Source organism: Chlamydotis macqueenii, chromosome 4, assembly GCF_036417535.1.
Source record: "Chlamydotis macqueenii isolate bChlMac1 chromosome 4, bChlMac1.mat, whole genome shotgun sequence".
Lineage (NCBI taxonomy): Eukaryota > Metazoa > Chordata > Aves > Otidiformes > Otididae > Chlamydotis > Chlamydotis macqueenii.
In genome coordinates, this window is record NC_141559.1 from 72814136 (window position 1) to 72832458 (window position 18323).

The 18323-nt window shown below is 39.7% G+C and overlaps 1 protein-coding gene across 11 annotated transcripts in view; it reads right to left on the reverse strand.

The window, feature by feature from the left end:
* The window catches only part of ABLIM2 (actin binding LIM protein family member 2), a 148677-nt gene that overhangs the window by 13936 nt on the left and 116418 nt on the right, over window positions 1-18323 (reverse strand). For 4 of the 11 annotated variants that reach the window (XM_086746337.1, XM_086746336.1, XM_086746332.1 and 1 more), the window contains 8 exons: window positions 18046-18147; window positions 16750-16803; window positions 11050-11102; window positions 10265-10412; window positions 4754-4812; window positions 2363-2417; window positions 950-1014; window positions 696-776 (listed from right to left, as the gene is read on the reverse strand). In XM_086746337.1, the coding sequence (XP_086602463.1) occupies window positions 696-776; window positions 950-1014; window positions 2363-2417; window positions 4754-4812; window positions 10265-10412; window positions 11050-11102; window positions 16750-16803; window positions 18046-18147 (617 nt within the window). The remainder of the gene's footprint in view (window positions 1-695; window positions 777-949; window positions 1015-2362; window positions 2418-4753; window positions 4813-10264; window positions 10413-11049; window positions 11103-16749; window positions 16804-18045; window positions 18148-18323) is intronic. The other 7 variants (XM_086746338.1, XM_086746335.1, XM_086746343.1 and 4 more) reach the window with 5 other exon arrangements.

Here is an 18323-nt window from a genome sequence, read left to right on the forward strand (position 1 = left end):
AAGTATTCTCCTTAATAGTAATTCACATAAAGACACATTAGTTTAATAATTTATGTGAGTCTTTATTCAGTCCTGTCATTACTCAGTCAAAAAAACCAACCTCATGAATTTTGCCTGAACATCAACATCAGGATTTCACCTTTGGAAACTAAAGTTTCCTTTACAGTAAATTGTATCTGCATTTCTCCAGCTTATACTACTGCTCTTTGAGAGAGGTGGATGCTATAGCAAATCTGTAGCACAGTGATCATGGACCATGGATCACACAGCCAAATGGCAGGCTGAACAAGAGGATGGACCAGAAACATAGGTCCATACATTTTGCAGGATAAATTGAACTTTTTAATAATACTCAGTATATTCTACAGGAATAATATTCTACAGTGGGTTTTTTTTTTTACAGGAATTATAGAAAACAAGTTTCCAGCTTTCAATATCCTGTAAAATAATCCAAAACTAATGGGTTTCATCAGTATTTTTGTAAAACACCATTTGGGCAGACATTTGGCAGGTTTTTGGCTATTCTTTTTTAGCTAAATTGGCTACATAATAGTGCTTTGAAATAAAATATAATATGTAATGTTATTCCTCTATTCTCTTTTCTTTCATTGCTATTACTTGGGCACAGGAGTAGCTAAGATGATAAACAAACAGGACAAAGATTCGCAAAGCCATCAAGCAAATATCATTCCTACCTCTAGCCTGGTCCTGTCCACATCCTTAGGCAATTTCACACGAACTCGGTTTGTTACAATAAGTGTTTCATAAGGATAAATCTGTTAAAAAGACAAAAGCATATGAACTCCAGCCAAATCTGATTCTGATGTGTGAAAATGACAGTGTGGGGAACTTACTAATATAAATGGTACATACTTGCATCCTGATTTGACAAATGTTTCACTGAGACAAAAATTAACAACATAGAATAAAAAAAAGGAACACATGTAACCTTGCTAGGAAGTGCTGAATCTGATTGTTCTTCCAGTGTTGGAAAAGCCCTTCTTACCTTGTATTCTGCAAGAGAATGAGAACAGGTTCACAGTTTAGAATTTATAGGTTTCTTTTGGAGTCACCGTAATGAACATTTAGGTACATCGGCAATTTGCTGCGCTGCTACATTTCCCTTACAGTTTGCAACAGTTCTGGGATAACTGCATGCACAGTAAGCATTTGACCCCAAAGCTCTGAATGCCTAAACCATTGTCTATTACCAAACTAAAAGTCCTCGAAATCAAATACTTAGTACAGAAAATCCATCTCCTGATGCCATTGGTTTACACAGTGAGTATGTCTGGCAAAATTGGGAATTTCTTTTTACAGGAGGCTTTTGTGCAGAGTTAAGTCAGTCTATCATCCCAAAGTCCTGCCCCTATTGATCCTTACTGAAAGTAGTTAAAATACATAGATTATTACAGGCACGTCAATTTGGGAACATGTATGATAATCACTGAGTTAATACAATATTCCAAGATGCCAACATCCTGCACTTGGGCTGACTGCAGTGGGAATAATGATAGTGAAGAAAAGATGATTTGGGGATGTGGGGATAATGATTCCTGGATCTAAACTAGCACAAAAGTATTCTAGTTAGGCCAGGATGACTATATAGGATATGACTGCCACAAGGTCATCTATTCACATCAATAATTAACTGTAACCGGGATAGTCAGTATGTTTTCATAGACCTTTTTATGGCCTGAAATGAAATTAGAGATGTTTACTTTTCAAAATCTCTACTTTAAACTATTCAAACATAGAGACAAAGATTTGTATCAACACAGAGGCATGAAGTGAAACATGAGATTTTTGAAATGAGATTAAGCGTCTTGGAAGCAAAATTCTACTCTTCCTCATGAGTGGATGCATGTTGCTAAATTGCTGAGCTATTTTGAAAATTCCAACTCAAGTTCCATGCTAAGTTCACAGTCCACTTAAACTGTAACAAAAAAAATATGAATGCAAATAAATTCTGCTTTTCGAATTCTGTACATTTTAACCACACTGTAACACAAACAAGAAGTACAATGGACTTTTGAAAGAAATTACATATGTCTTGAAGGAGTGATTATCTTAAATGTCTTCCCCTGATATGAGATCATCACCACAGAGGCTGTTGCCACATATTGAGGACACCAAGACTGACTCAGCCTGGTTGCACCACTTTATGATGCAGGACTTCAGTCAGGACTTTAAGTTTGGTTAGATAAAAAGAAGATTCCCTGTGATAAACATGATGCTGAGCTTGTCATTATTATGTGAACCTTGGGAAGATCTCAGAATAGTAACCCTTATGGCAATATGTTAACAAGCATCTTCAAAGGAAGAAAACATCAAATGGAGTGGAAAGGATCCTGCAATGTACCTTTCATCCCCCAGCTCGCCTCCTGGTCCGTTTCGTATTGGCTCATATTTTCAGGCTGAAAGAGAAAAAAAGAAGCAGTGTAGCAGCAAAATATACCACAAAACCACTCTGCACATTGCTGAGAGAAAAAAAAGCAAAACAGGTGGTACCACATAACAAAAATATAAATCCTTGCGAGAGAGAAAGAAAATAAAATCTCATTCGAACTTGACCTAATTGCTCAAAGCAGGCATCCTGAGCGCTCACAACACCCATTGATCTATGACTGCAGAGATGGAGCTCTGTCTGTAGAAGAGGATGGAGTGTTAAGTGAGTGCCTGGGTCCTCGGAGGCACTGCAGGTACAGTTTGCTGCCTATGCTGTGAACTCCTACAGATCAGAGAAAGATAGAGCTCGGATGTCACTCCGAGATGCAGTTCAGTGTCATATTAACCCACCTCACCGCTTTTTGAGCTCCGATTCTCTGCAGCTTTCAATAATGTAGGTGTCAGAAAGCCATCAGCCACCTCCATTGGATGACCTGGCACTAAGGTTAGACTGAAACTGCCTTTCCCTGCGATGCAGATGTCTTACTGCAGTCATCACAGCAGACCAGATCACTTAAGCTGCATTGCAACCTGTCTCGTTCTGCTTTCTGCTTCACACTGCTGATGCCACTAAGACCAGGGAGAACAGTGCTTATGTGCCATAGCTTTGTTTGACTCACTGTCTTTTTTCTTTGCTGGCAAATGCTATGATGACAAAGATTACAGGAAGTCATAAAAACACTACTGTATAATTTTTTTTTCAGAGTCTCATTTTTGCCTGTTAGGGTACCAACAGTGTGCACAGCTACGCTCACAATAACCTGCAAGGCTCTTTATTGTTTGTTTTTGGTTTATTTTGTTTTGTAGCACTGGGATGGCTGACTAAAAATAACAAACCACAAAAGTTTGGTATGAACCTGCAATCCAAACAGAGGACATCCATTCCGAGAAGAATTTTCACCTCAAGGATTTGACCACGAGCAACCCTTTCAACTTTCCTACAGTTTTCGGCTGTCCCTCCCTTTAGGGGGGACAAACGCTGCCATCTGCTGCTTTCATATGACATTGCATGGCTTCAGCCTGCAAGCCCAGCCAGCTCCACTGCTGCTGGAGTTTGCTTTGGCCTCATCTGTGTGAATGGAGCCTTCTGATGGCTTTGGTCCCTCACCAGCACAGTGGCTGGGCACAAGTTAGTCCCTCACTTGCTTCAGGTTCCTGGTAACAACTATTCTGAAAAGCCAGAAAAAAAGCTGTTGACTCCTAAGTGGGGACAGGTTTTCTAGAACCTTTCAACTTCCTAAATCTCATTTGATGGAGCTGCAGTGCCACTGGTTCTTTCAGAGAGGAATTCAAGCAGTCACATACGGATGCAATGCAGGCACAATTAGTCTTGTAATACTAACTCAAAGGGATGGACATTTCAGTAGCTACCGAAACATTACTTCAGCGACTCTCTGACAGTTGCTTTCTTGTGACTCCTTCCAATGACCTGCAGTTTGACTCTTATCTTAGGGGAAGTTTAACCCTGCTCATGTACTTTTGCAGCTTTCACATCTTCCATTGGAGAAAGGAGGGAATTTGAATGAGGTCCTGCCCATGTAATTTAGACACAAATCAATCTTCAAAATATAAGTGCACATGCATCTAGGTATTGCCAAATTATTACTATTAACCCTAACGGGTCTGTACCTAAAAAACATAAGCCATGAACTGAGAATTCATAATGCTACATGCCAGAAAGAAAGAGACCACAGTGTCAAAGATGCCTTTTTCCTAAAGACTTACAAAAAGTATAAAAAGGATTAGAAAAAGAACGCCTAGTCTGACCTGATCATAATTTTGTTGTGCATTTTGCTTTCTAGGTTGCTGCCTGTCAAGCTCTCTGTATTGCTCCCTCCTTGCCTTAAAAGTATGACAACTGTGTGTGTATATACCTGTAGATATATACACATACGTACTGGAAAAAACAGAACAGACGGTTCAAGAAAAGCAATGGATATGGGCTGCTCCACCTTTGCTCTAAGATCATTACTTGCCTAATTAAAGGCCTAACCGTCTCTATCATTAATACAAGCTATACTGTGATCTATTAGTATGTGTAGCTCATGCATTTTGGACCTTTGTTTTGGGAGGGGAATCAAGACTCCTAATGCTCATGACACACACAATCAAGAGGAGAAGCCTCAGTCTGTCTTCCTCTTGCAGACAGATGAACTGTAACCCACATAGGGTATGAATCTGTCAGCCAGAGCTGGCAGCCAAAACACCTTTGAAGTGCTATTACTGCCTAGATTTTCAACCAGTTACTAAGCTGTCTGTTTATGATACACTGTTGCCTGGGGAATGCATTTAAATATATACCTACCTGATGTAAGCCGTTCTTTCCATAGCCAGGTAGAGAAGCAGACTTAGAATATGGAAAACCTGTAAAAGACGTAACATACAGCTATAATTTGTGTAAATCCTTTACAGCCTGCTAAAACACAGACTTCAAGAAAACAACCAGAAACAGCCATTACAAGATCGATATGTGCATTCTATTAATGGGATGAAAAACAACTGAGCAATGCTCATCTTTTTTCTATATTTAACGTACACGAACATGTGCAACAATGTCTATAAATAACAGCACGCCAGGATACACTCACCTTACCGGGCACGACAGGAAGAGAGTTGTGGGACTCACACTACGGAAGCCTTACGCAACTACATGCTGCAAAGCAGATAGGAGAGCCTGTGAAATCTCTGCCCTCCACTGTGGTGTTAAACCATGACTTGGAAATGGGATTAAAGGTACTGTCATTTTAGAGTTACATCACTTCTGATCATGATGTATGTGGTCTGGCTTTGGTTTTGTTTCTTGAAGAGAAGGGTTGGTAATCTACCACTTAAAAAAAAATTGCTTTCTTTAAAACAACTTCTAGTGCTTCAAGGGGAAAAAAGCATAAATGAAGATATGACACTGGATAAAGTGATCAGTGAGAGCATAAACACTCAAGAGAAAGAAAGCTTTAAAATAAGACAAAATTGTCACAGTGGTGTTACCATGAACAAACTGGATGCAATACGGTGATGAAACAGTGTGTGGTCAGTATGAAACAACTGAATAGCCTTACTTTCAATACTAGAGTCTAGTAAGAAAGTTTGGAAGTTCCTTTTGTCAGTGAAAGGATAAAAAGTGTCTCAGGTTAGTTTTCAGTTAATAAAAATAATGCTGTATAGAAGTGACAAGCTGAATCAGTTCAAATTGAACAGAGGATGAACAAACACGTCTGTAATAAACATTCTTGACTCCAGTACAGGAAACTTTGATGAATCGATGCAAAGAGTTAGAGAAGTCAGCTCGAAGAACTGAATGTACAACACTTCTTTCTGTCAAAAATGTTGGCAATCTGTGTCCAAAGGGGAATGCAGGAAGGGAATCCAGACCCCACTGGATTAATAAATACCCTAAGGAGATTATGAGGAATAAGCATACAGAAAGAAAAAACAAAAGATAGATCAGCAAAGAGCTCGTGATGTGCTGAGATAAAGTGAGAAATGCCAGAAGTCAAGCTGAGTTAAACACTGAAAATGATATTAAAACAAATAGCAAAAGGTTCTCCAGCTATCCAAATAAAAAGAGAACACAGAAAAAAGAAATGGGATCACTGGGAGTTATGCTATGTCAGTACACAGCAGAGGTGAAAGGTAACCTAGGTAGGGCTCCAGCAGTCAATAGTATTTCACCTCCATTTTAGGAACAGTACTGAGCAAGGAGGGAAAGCTAACGGAATACAGGTATGCCAATGAATCAGGTGTGACAGAAACATAATTCAAAGTACTTAATGTACTTGAACAGGGAGCAGCAGGGTCACAGTGAATTGCAAATCCAATACTTCTTACTATCGGAGAACAGCAACTACAGTTTCTACATTTAAGAGCGGGAAGAAGATAATGAAGGGCTATCAGTTTGCTTCCAACTTAAGGAAAAACTGAACAAAAACATTGAAGGAAACAGAAAATTAATTGTAGCCATACAGATTTTTAATTGGCTTGACATAAGTTAAAGACACAGTGCCAAACTTGCTTGGTAGTTGTCTTTGTTAGGAGAAATTACTTCTGCATAACATAAATTTTACTGGATCTCATCTAATGTGATATCATTACAGTGCTTGGTATTTGGCTGCACGTGGAATTAAATGCAAATCTGGAGAAGACGGAGTTTATAGGAGGAATTATAGGGTCGGTAAGGAAATAATGAAATGTAAGAAATGAGTAGTGAGAACTGAGCAGTGCTGATACAGAAAAGTGTCAGGATGGATGGGTGCTGAGTTGAAATTACCTCATGTTTTCACTAATCCTCTGGACACCAACAATAGTAACGGGCTAACAAACTTTGCTGTTAAAACAAAGCTATAAAGCACTGCCAATATAGAGGAGGATTGGGATATCATAAAGAACTGGGCTAACCTTGAATATTAAAATAATAAAAATTGGACAAAATGTAGTAATTTGTAGGAAAAGTCATGCATTTAAGGACTAAGAAATACCCCAAACTTCTACTATTTAATCTGAGAGCTCATGATTTGGAAATTATAGGGACGGCGACAGGCTTAGATAAACAGCTCAATCACAAGATGACCTTGAGTTGCTAATATAAGTATAAAAAAAGCAAAAGTTGGAAATGTCTGGCTTGATACATGTAAGATATAGAAATAATTGTAGTATTTTTGGGCAGTGACAGGACATCCTAGAGGAATCCTTTGTGCTGTTCTTGTTCATCAGTGTTCAAGTGGGTTAAATTAACTTCACCAGACCAGTGGCCTGCAGGATAACTGGGGCAATAAAAGCTCATCACAGGAAAGAAGGCTTGATAAGCTTGACTTACTTAAGCTAGCAAAATTGAGATGATCTATAAAAGCAAGAGATGTTTCAGAAACATAATCAACCACCGCCTGACAAGTGGTATAAACTACGAGCAGAACTTTTGTTTTCGGCCCCACGGGGTTTCCACATCTGATACAGGGGCATAGTGATGAATACTGAATCAGATCGATCACTTTGCTGTGCCAGTTTGGAAACTAGAAACTTATCATCGCCTGTTATTTGAATAGCAGTGACACCAGAGGGCAAACAGTATAATACCTGTGAGACAGAATGTAACAAAACCAGCACCTCTGTTTCTGTCTGGAAAAAGACGCTGGTGCTGAACATCAGTGCAGAGTTCAATTTCTTGGCTTCTTGGCTACAGAGAAGATGAGTGAGACTGCTTTGTTCTATGGCCAAATACTACTACTCAGCTACGAAGGAAAAATGCACAAAGGTAAAGACCACAGTTCGAGAACAAACACAACACACTTCAGGAGTAGCAGCCAGGAGCTGCCTCCCAAGCTGCCAGGACTCAGCCACGTCCGTGGGCACAAGCGACATCGTGTGGCCACCTGGAAACAAGCCAACAGGCGAATCAAGCCAAAACGGCCCAAAACCAGGCAGCAAGAGCCACTGACTCCAGTGGGAACTGCATTACCCTGAGCTTCTGTTTCCCACGAACTTAGTTGCAAAGTTAAACACATTTTATTTTGCTGCTTCTTTATTTTTTTTAAATATAAAGAAAAAAACATAACACCAAAAGCCAACAACCACATACTGCTCATTACCACATCCAACTGCAGTTGTACCGTTATAGTAGATTTTTTGGAGTAACTGGCCAAGATAAAGCAATCCTGCTCTCTAATTAGGCACTATCTCAACAACTACTCTCTGCATGGATACGGCTCCTGTTTTTCCCAGTAGGATATCCACTCTAACCTGGATATTCTGCAGTTGTCTCTCAGCTCATCAGGGACACATGAACAACAAGGGTTACACACCTTGCTAGATGTCTGCGTTCCTAAATATGTGACACTTAAAATCATGAATTATGGCAAATGATTAACTATTAAACATCTACACGTACAGAAACAAAGAGACATTTACACAGGTGGATGGGAGGAGGTGCAAGCTCTGCGCTCTGGATGCCTGCTAATTACACAAGCCTCATACTGATGTGCTTTGCTGTTAGATCCATTCTTCTGGGCATATAACTAATGTAACATGGCTAAATGTCTTCTAGAGCAGAACACCCCCGCTGTGGTTTGCTGAGAGGCTGGACAGATGCAGGCAGGGCTGTTTGCACAGTATGTTTGGATGCATCACCAGAGATTTGCAGCCTGATGCCTGCTCACCCGTCCACTCTGCAGGTAACCACCTGGCACCAAACCTATGCCTGGAAAGTTTATTTTGTCTGATACTCACTGACTATGCCACAGAGATGAGGCAGAATGTCTGAGTTATAGATCTGGCTGCTCTCAACCATGAGTGCAAGAGGCAGAGAAGCTACTCTTCCATGGCTGACGGGGCACGTGACAGACTGCAAATACACTAAACTGAGTAGAAAATGAATTACTCAGGATATTCATGGGTAACAGAACAGTCAGGTGACTGAACAAAATCAGAAAGAAAGGAAAAGAAATAAATTGTGAATGTCAGGAAAAGAAAACTTCCTCAATGTAATTTCTGAGTAGCTGCTAATTGCAGCTTTGAAGAGGCACAGAGAAACGCTAACAAAAAGTAATGGAAAATAAACCACACAACCTATATTGCATTGGCACAGATGCGAAATTGACCCTGACAGAGGTGTGAACCATGTTTTGCATTTCTAGTTTTAATAGTTCCACAATCCCAAGATAATAAAAAAGCATAAAAGAAATGCTGGTATAGAAAAGTGACAGGTATAGCAATATTCTCATGAAAAAAAAAAATTGGCACCATATGTTGTCCCTGTATAACACAGTTCTTGGTGTGCTATGTACTTCTCCCTACTTAAAATTTGCACACAAGGACTAGTCTCTCAATACATATATAGAAAAGCATCAGATCAACTCCAGAAAGCTCCCAAACATATCTGACGTGCACATTACAATGAAAGGTTTAGGTGTTCATTTTTGGGCAACAACTTACAGATGTTAGGTGTGTGAGGTGGCCAGACTTGGATTCCCCTGCACAGGGAATCCTACAATACACCATGTGCACATGTATCCGATGCCTGGTGAGGACTGAGGAATCAAATCCCTTCAGGTTAAATCAGTGAGACTGATGATCCAAAATAACTTCTCTTCTTTATCTTGTTACAGCCTTGTGACAGACTTTGTAGCATCTGTTTTTCCTCTTCCTTGCATAGCTAAGCCATAATTTCCTTAATAAAAGTTGATGGAGGCAGCTATCACATTACCAAAATGCCCACAAGACTGACATCCCAGCCTTGCTGCCAGACATGCCTCACATTGGATGCATTCTTTTGGAAAACTGCTTACCCAACTTGTTTACCCCAGATGACCTGCTACTGCTGTATGGTGTAAAGTGGACAGGCAGGGAGAGGAACATCCCAGTTACCTGTTAAAATTCATTTAACCTATTTTTTTTTTGTCATTTATGTAATCTAAAAGTAAAATTCAGACTCAGTTCTGATGATTGTTTCCCTCACTTCCTGACTTGCTGAAAAGCAGAGTCAGAAATGTGTAGAACATGCTTTTGGTATTGACAGCAAACATGGACATATGGTCTTCAGACCAGTATTTAGCAACAAAGTTAACCCATTATTCCACCTGGTTAACTAATGGCCTACATACCTGGAAGGTTTCTGTGAACTTATAGGTATAACTCTGAGAAACAATAAAAAATGCCTATTCTAAATTAATCTACGGAGTAAAGTGTTCTTTATGCTTTATCACGATACAGGAGAAAGCGCTCTATTAATATTAAAAATATGCAGTTTGCATCAAGAAGTAATTAGCACAAGTCAACCATCTGCCTGACAGTACCATCCTGTCTACTGAAAAAAGGCAGCAGTACTCACGGGAGTAGCCGGCAGTCGTGCCCTCCTGCGCCCTTGGGAAGTTTTCTCTGTCGGTTCCGGCAGTAAGAGACAGGGACCGGGTGTCCGAATCCGGGGAATTCGTCCTGGTGTCCATATCCCCCTTCAGAATAAGCCAACTGGTCTTTAGCTGGAGAGAGTAAAAGCCCACTATAGGATTCAGGATTTAACATCTGAATGCAGTTCTCCCACTTCACCTGTCTGGGAAGTCTTCTGAACCAATTGTATATTGTATATTTATGCTCATTGCAACTTGTACAATCCTTTATCAAGTCATAAAAGTTGACTCTATCATGGGACTCCCCACTAGATGCCACAGCTACTAAAAACTTCTAACTTCCAGCTGGGCTGAGGGTAGTTTCTCTGTTAATCAAGCTGCCCACTTCACCCCATTTTAGAAGATGCACCATGTCATTCTCTTATTAACTAATCTTCTGTTAACATTTTTCTTGTATGTTAATATGCACCCTAAGTAAAAGTCTGCAGGCTTAGCTGAATCACCAATGTATATATTGAGACTGAGTGAAATTCCATGAGTTATTGCTCTTAATATCAATAACCCTACTTCTTTCCTTACTGTAGAACATAAATTCTAAACCCTCTGGGTGAGAGATTAACCTTTTCTATATGTTCTAGGAAAAACCTAAAAGTAGTAATGATTATTTCATTTATATGAAAGAACACCTTTACCTATGAACGTATTTTAAAAAACAGTTACTCCGAGAAAGATCAGTAAACTACTCCCTTTTGTTGTTTCTGATCATTACCTTCTTACTGTCCTGATCCAAGCTTCCATCCTCCCCTTCCGATCTTCTTGCTGCTGGAAGATTAAGTTAATTTTCAAAATTAGAACAGATTACATATTTTTTTGTCTTCTGTTTTGACTGTGGTTATGCTACTAACATTTTTAAGAGGCAAAAAAAAATTAAAAAATTCCCCAGACTTGGGCAGAAAATTTTATGTGTAGAGCTATGGTTTCACAGAATTACTTAAAATCATTTTGAAATTATTACAGTAATACTCACCCTTCAGGCACTTAGACACTGGATTTTGAACCTATCTTTTTAGGAAGAAACTAGGTTTGGGGAATAATTGGTGGGAAAAAGCCTACACCATAAATTAGGGACAGAATTATATGGTCACTGCACACAGGAGCAGGTCACTTCCCCATTCTTCGGTGTTTCCATCACTGTGAAAGTACACATGGTTACAGAGGTGTTTTGTGGTCTGCACACCTGGGCCTCCCACGTTCCCAAAAAGGCCAGGCAATGATGTCCCTTGATATTACCTCTTCATGAAATCTGCAAGAGAGGCTGTGTCAGACTCTAAAATTCACAATTCTGTGACCAACCACTTTTCTGACTATATTACCCTCTTTAAGAGTAATTTAACAAAAAGAGATGGCTCGTATTTTACTGTTGGCTTATTCTCTTGCAACTTTCCAACTTCCTAAGAAGAAAAACTCAAACCTGAAACCTAAAAGCGATTCATCAGATAGTTCCCAACCATCACATGTGTCTTCCCTTGTCTTTTATGTCCCAGCCTATTGTTCCAGACACTGACTTACACCTCAGAATCTCACAGAAAGATTTTATGCCATATTTCACACCATTGCAGATAACTTCACAAAATTTGAGTCCTACTTGCCTCTGTATCACTCTACATTGTTTTGGGGAGAGTTTAATGGTACAAAACTGGAGTAATGCAATGATCTAGCATAATTTTAAGCCCATGAGAAGTCATCATAACAAGAGGGTTGTCTGCAATGCCTGAGTACAAGGGCAACACAAGGGCTCCATGCAATGCAGTGCAGCCAGAAAATACATTTATTAACAATAAAAATAGTATGATAACACAAAAGCTAAGGCTCAGATCAGACTCTCAGAGACAGAGGTGGGGAGGAGATCAAGTTTCACCAGCAGAAGTGCTGTAACACTCCCAGCGTGCTGGGAACAACTCTGCCCTCTCCATTTCCCCAGCCAGCGTGTTTGCAGAGGATCTGCCCTGTATTTAAACAACACAGGCAAAAGGCCACCACCATTAGCATTTCAGTGCTGTTCAGGTTTATTTTCTAGTGCCATCACACAGCTCACATCCAGACCTTAACTGGTTTTGATAAGGAGGTGATACTTAAAAAATGACAAATTGCAGTCAGGAAAAAATCTACGGGTTAGAGATGAAAAACTGTAACTGAAGAGGTTTTGGTTTTTTTGGGTTTTTCGGTTTTTTTTTGTTTTGTTTTTTTAAATTTAATGTGTCAAAACAAAGCTGGGTCATAATATAAAAGCAGCAGTTTTCAAAGGAAAAAATCAAAGTTTAACCCAAGCATTATTCAGAGATTTCAAATTTCCACAGGATCTTGAGAGCATCTGACTTCAAAATAGTTAAACACCAAGGTTCTATACAGAGATGCAAAGGAGCACAACAAAAAGCAACGGGGGCCATGAAGGCCTGCCCCTCCCAAGTCGCTGAGGGTGCTTTTACAACATGTGGTTGGCAGATAAAGCCAAGCGGCCTGAATTTCATCAGTACTGAGCATTACCTTCACTGCTACATGGGATACTCAGTTCTGCTGTGAACCCCAACGTGAACTGCATGTTTCACATGGATCAGTGATAACATTGCTGAAGAGAAAACCTCTTCATTTTTGTTTTTTAATTTTGAACTATGTTAAAATATTTCTGAAACATGAACAGACACAAAAGAACAACAACACAGGCTCCCGCACTTTCCGACCCCACTTCTCAGCCTGATCTCCTGCATGTCCCATTCTTCCACAGCCTTTTTTTCATTCTGCAGTTGGGTGTTTATAGTAGAAACACAGAAGCTGCAGCTACAGCAAATCTGTTGGGCACTGATGTAACTGAAACCTTTTAAAGCCAAATGTTTTGGCAGAGCTTCTTGCACTTTTTGTTTTAAAGAACATTTTTGTGCTTGTTTGTTCAAACTTGGTCTCTTCAACAAAGGACTGTTCTCTGGCTCTTTTTCAGCATGTATCAGTTCAGTGTCCCGTTAGCCTGAGGAGCTGATTCATCAGCTGCTCATGTGTTCACGCTTTAGCCAGGAGTTCTTCCAGAATAAAAGGTAATTTTTAATTTTTTTTTTAATTTGAAGGAAAGTTCATTGATTTTTTTTGTTGTTGTTTTTGAGTTAAGAGTAAATTCTGTTTTGCTCTTCAGCAGAAAAACAAGTATGTAATTTCAACACAACCTTTCAGAACATCTACAAGCTACAAAAGAAATTTTAAAACACATAGCCTTGTTAATCTATAGAGATTGCTGACTCGCTAATTTACTTCTCTGCTCACTCCAGTGATTACAAGGAACAAGTCCTCCGAGCAGTGCAAATTGACATAATCCAGGCTTCCACCGCATATCTGACAGATGGAAAATTGATATAAAAATGCCTGGCCTGGAACAAAAAAAAAAGCTGCTGCTTAGAATCCTCTTTGGAAACTAAAAATATCTATAAAATTAAATGACACAGCCAGGATACAGGACATTGGAGCCATATCATCAGCCTGTGTAAATCAGTGAAGCTATGCTGATTTACACCAGATGACTGTAACTTTGCATTTGCTCATGGTATTTCCACACATCACTGTAATATTCAACTTCTTCCTTTGTCAGTAGCTTTTTTTGCTCAGTCTGTGTAGTTGCCTCAAATGATCTGTATATCTAAAGACAAGAAGGAATTAGAGAGCTTGGGTAGACTATAAGGTGGGCAGATTACATTAAATCAAGCACTAAACCAAACAGATACTATCTTTTTGCCTTAGACATAACATTAGTTTGTCCAAGATTAGGACACTATGAGCAGAAAATGTCTATCAAAGACAGATACCTAAAGTGCACTGAAACATCAGCAAGTCTGACTTTGTTCAAAACCATATGCAGAAAAACCAGAGGTTATCTAAATCTGAATGATTTGAACGTGCAGTTACTTTAGCATGAAGCACCAGTTACCAGGAATGTGCACAGGCTGACTTCCTCAGTTGGGAGACATCAGCTGGCAATTTTGTTTCTCCTATTACTGTACCAGATCCAAACTAGAACTTCATCCAAAACAGACATAAATGTCATTTTCTGTGAAAGGTAGTATAAAAATGATAACTACACAAAAGCATCATTTTTTTTTTACTAAACATTAATTGAATATCTTAAAATAAATCAATGCCCTCTATCACCACAACAGAAAAATACGTAAAATATATTTTCCTTGTTCTGACCATGAAGCCAGTGATGTATCTGCAGTTCCTTAACTTTTGACTTACAGAAAGTTATCAGCTATCACCTAAAGCCAAAGAATGGGAGAACAGACACAGGGAGCTTTCTCACTCTTACATGCAGTGTGGGAAGTCACCTCTGTGCGGACAGTGCTGCAGAAGGTACCAGGATGGGAAGAGCTGCTCCAACAGAGACACCACTCACAGGCACAGCCTGGACCTTCTCTTGCCAAGAAGAGTGGCATAGTACCACTCCCCAGTCTGTACCCCCAAAGACAGATGCCTTCCTCCACAAAGTGCCTCAGCTACTGCTCACAGTGTGATAAACATCTCTCAGGTTTACTTTTTTTCTTTCATTTGTTCCCAAGCAGGGGAACAATCATGATTAAAATACAATTTTTCGTTTGGGGCAGTTTTATACTACACATTTTATTTTTATTTTTGTCCTTTGCTTCTGACTACAGGAGTACCTCAGTCACGACTTTTAATCAGAAATGTACTTCTGCACTTTCTAGGCACCCTAATGCAGCAGAATCCATACATACTTGTTTCTAAACATTAATAATGGAATTTAGTTTAGAAAAATGAATTCTGTATTTCTAAACCTGTACCATGAACCAAGACCACTGGCAAACGCCACACAGGCACTGACATCAACATGGAAATTGCACTGATATTAATTAGTTAAATATTCAGCAAAAATAATAATAGAAGAATGCAGACTTTATATTCCTATTTTTTATATTTACTAGAGTCTTAAGTCAGATTCTCAGTGGCATAAAATATTACACATTTCTTTCTGTTGTTCAGAAACTCAGACAGCAGTCCTGTTGCAGCGTTTACCAAAGCTTTTCTAATCATATCTTGATGACATTATCAGCTACTGAACTTGTTCCCAACTGCTGTGGTGTGACTACATTTGTTCCAGGTATTTTACAGGTTGACGAACTTGCACATGAAAAGTAGATATTTCATATACACCACTTATCAATGAAGTTTTTTTTTTCCCCTAGCAAGGTAGAAGTAAGAATTATTCACCAAAACTAGATATCCCAAGGCACAGTCTGAAAACAGGAGAGCGATCTTCTACATTTACATGTTTTATAACATTCCATAAATAAGAAAACTGCTTTGAAGTTACTATCAATTCTGAATTACCAAGACACATAAAAATATCATTACCCCAGTTTTAGAGAACTTACTGAGCCCTTGGACAGCGTATTATACAAAATGCTATTTAATTTTTATGTTACTTTTTTTCTTTTTCTGTTTGATATTATAGAATCACAGAATCATAGAATGGTTAGAGTTGGAAGGGACCTTCAAAGGTCATCTAGTCCAACCCCCTGCAAGAAGCAGTGACATCTCCAACCAGATCAGGTTGCTCAGAGCCTCATCCAACCTGGCCTTGAATGTTTCCAGGGATGGGGCATCCACCACCTCTCTGGGCAACCTGTTCCAGTGTTCTACAACTCGCATTGTAAACAAATTTTTTCCTAATTTCTAATCTAAATCTACCCCCCTCTATTTTAAAACCATTACCCCTCATCCTGTCACAACAGGCCCTACTAAACAGCCTCTCCCCATCTTTCTTGTAGGCCCCCTTGAGGTACTGGAAGACCGCTATCAGGTCTCCCCGGAGCCTCCTCTTCTCCAGGCTGAACAGCCCCAACTCTCTCAGCCTGTCCTCATAGGAAAGGTGCTCCAGCCCTCTTATCATCTTCGTGGCCCTCCTCTGGACCTTCTCCAACTGGTCCATGTCCTTGTTCTGTTGGGGGCTCCAGAACTGGACACTGTACTCCAGGTGGGGTCTCACCAGGGCAGAGTAGAGGGGGAGAATCACCTCCCTCGACCTGCTGGCCATGCTCATCTTGATGCAACCCAGGATGCGGTTGGCCTTCTGGGCCTCAAGAGTGCATTGCCAGCTCATGTTGAGCTTCTCGTCCACCAGCACTCCCAAGTCCTTCTCCTCAGGGCTGCTCTCCATCCATTCCCCACCCAGCTTGTATTTGTGCCTGGGATTGCCATGACCCAGGTGCAGGACCTTGCACTTGGCCTGGTTGAAGTTCATGAGGTTGGCACGGGCCCACCTCTCCAGCCTGTCCCTCTGGATGGCATCCCTCCCTTCCAGCATGTCGACATAACGAAAGGCAAAGACCACAGCAAACTAATTTGAAAGTCAATATGCATTTCTTTACAAAGACATGTAGAGAAAACTGCAACAGAGAAAAGCAGACTGTACCATGCTGTTTGTAGATAGGAGGTTTCCTATAGATGTTATCTTTTACGCCAGTGTCTGAGGAAGAGGAAAGAGAAAGGAAAGAATAAAAGAGTAAGCAAGCAGTTCACACCATGTTGCTCTTGTCTCCTCTCAACAACAGTAAAATGCAAATACTCGAACAAAGACTACACATTCAGTGGTTTGTCATTCACTGGTTGTTTCAAAAGAATGAAGCCTTACCCATCCCATCTCTATATACGTAAAACATTGGCTATACCTACCTACGCAGAATAATCCCCCCTAGGTCCCTCAAAATGCTTTAAGACACCTTGAATGGCATCCATTTGCTGAAATGTAGGTGGCTATATCTGCATTACCAATGCATACTTCATAGACAACAAAGAGAAACTGGCTACACTTGTCACTATTTAAAATAAAATGCATATACGGGTACAATAGGCTACTATAACAGGCTTGAGAAGGGACTTCCTCCATTAATTATGAAGAAAGTATACATGTTCAGATACAGATGTTTATACTGTAAATGCCCAATATTCTTATAGGAAATCCTACAGTTTGTCTATGTTTTGAATTATGTATCTAATCTGGCCTTATAGGAATTTTTTGAAAGCCCCCAGAGCTACAGTCCAGGGTTCCCATATATCACATTGTACAGATACCAGATTTACTTAGAACTACAGACCTGAGCAGATACAATTCTAATTACGGTGTGTTTACAGGAATGTTAAGCCAAGAAGCTAAACAGAAATAAACAATCTATTCAACTGAGCAGGCAGATGTGCTTAGCAGTCAAAAAGCTAAACAGTGTGGATGTAAATTTAATGTGCTTGTAAACTGAATGTGAACTGGAAAACAGTATAGTACATATGCCACAGTGAGCTTCTTGGAGGTCTGAAGTCTTCCAGCTATTTTTAATGTCTATGTCAACATGACTCTCTAATTCAGAGAGTGGATGGATAAGGAAAAAACTAAAGTCCCATTCAGCCTTCCCTCCTGCACACAAATACAACAGACCTATGCAGCCTGTAGGCTTAATAACATTTTTGTAGGCTTAATAACATTTGTCATTCTCTGACACCTCTAATACATTTTTTTAAAATATATACATAAGCACACACCTCTCAACTCCTTTATTTCTGAGACTAGATTTAACAGTTAACAGATTTTCACTTATCAGACATTTTCTTCTCCTGTAGTTCAAAGTTTTCCAATCAATTAAAAAAAAATTAATACATTCAGGAGAGAATAAATAGGTGCCAGCAATTGAAGATCAACAGCTAAGTAGTGAATGCCTACCTGGAATATGGAAATGCCTAGGAGCCTGCTGATAGACAGAAGGTGAAGATTTGCTGTCTGAGTACATGGATAAGCTTGGAGTGCTCCGACCACTTTCACTGCCTCCAAGGGGAAGAGCAAAGAAAGCAGATAAAAGAAAAAAATGGAAAGCAAAGTAGAGTATTTCAAGCACAAAGCTTGTTCAGAATGACTTGTTAATCCAACAGTTTTGAATACATGGTTTTTGCAAACTCTATTATTTTTCAGCACAGCGTATGGCTCAGTCTCCAAACATCTCA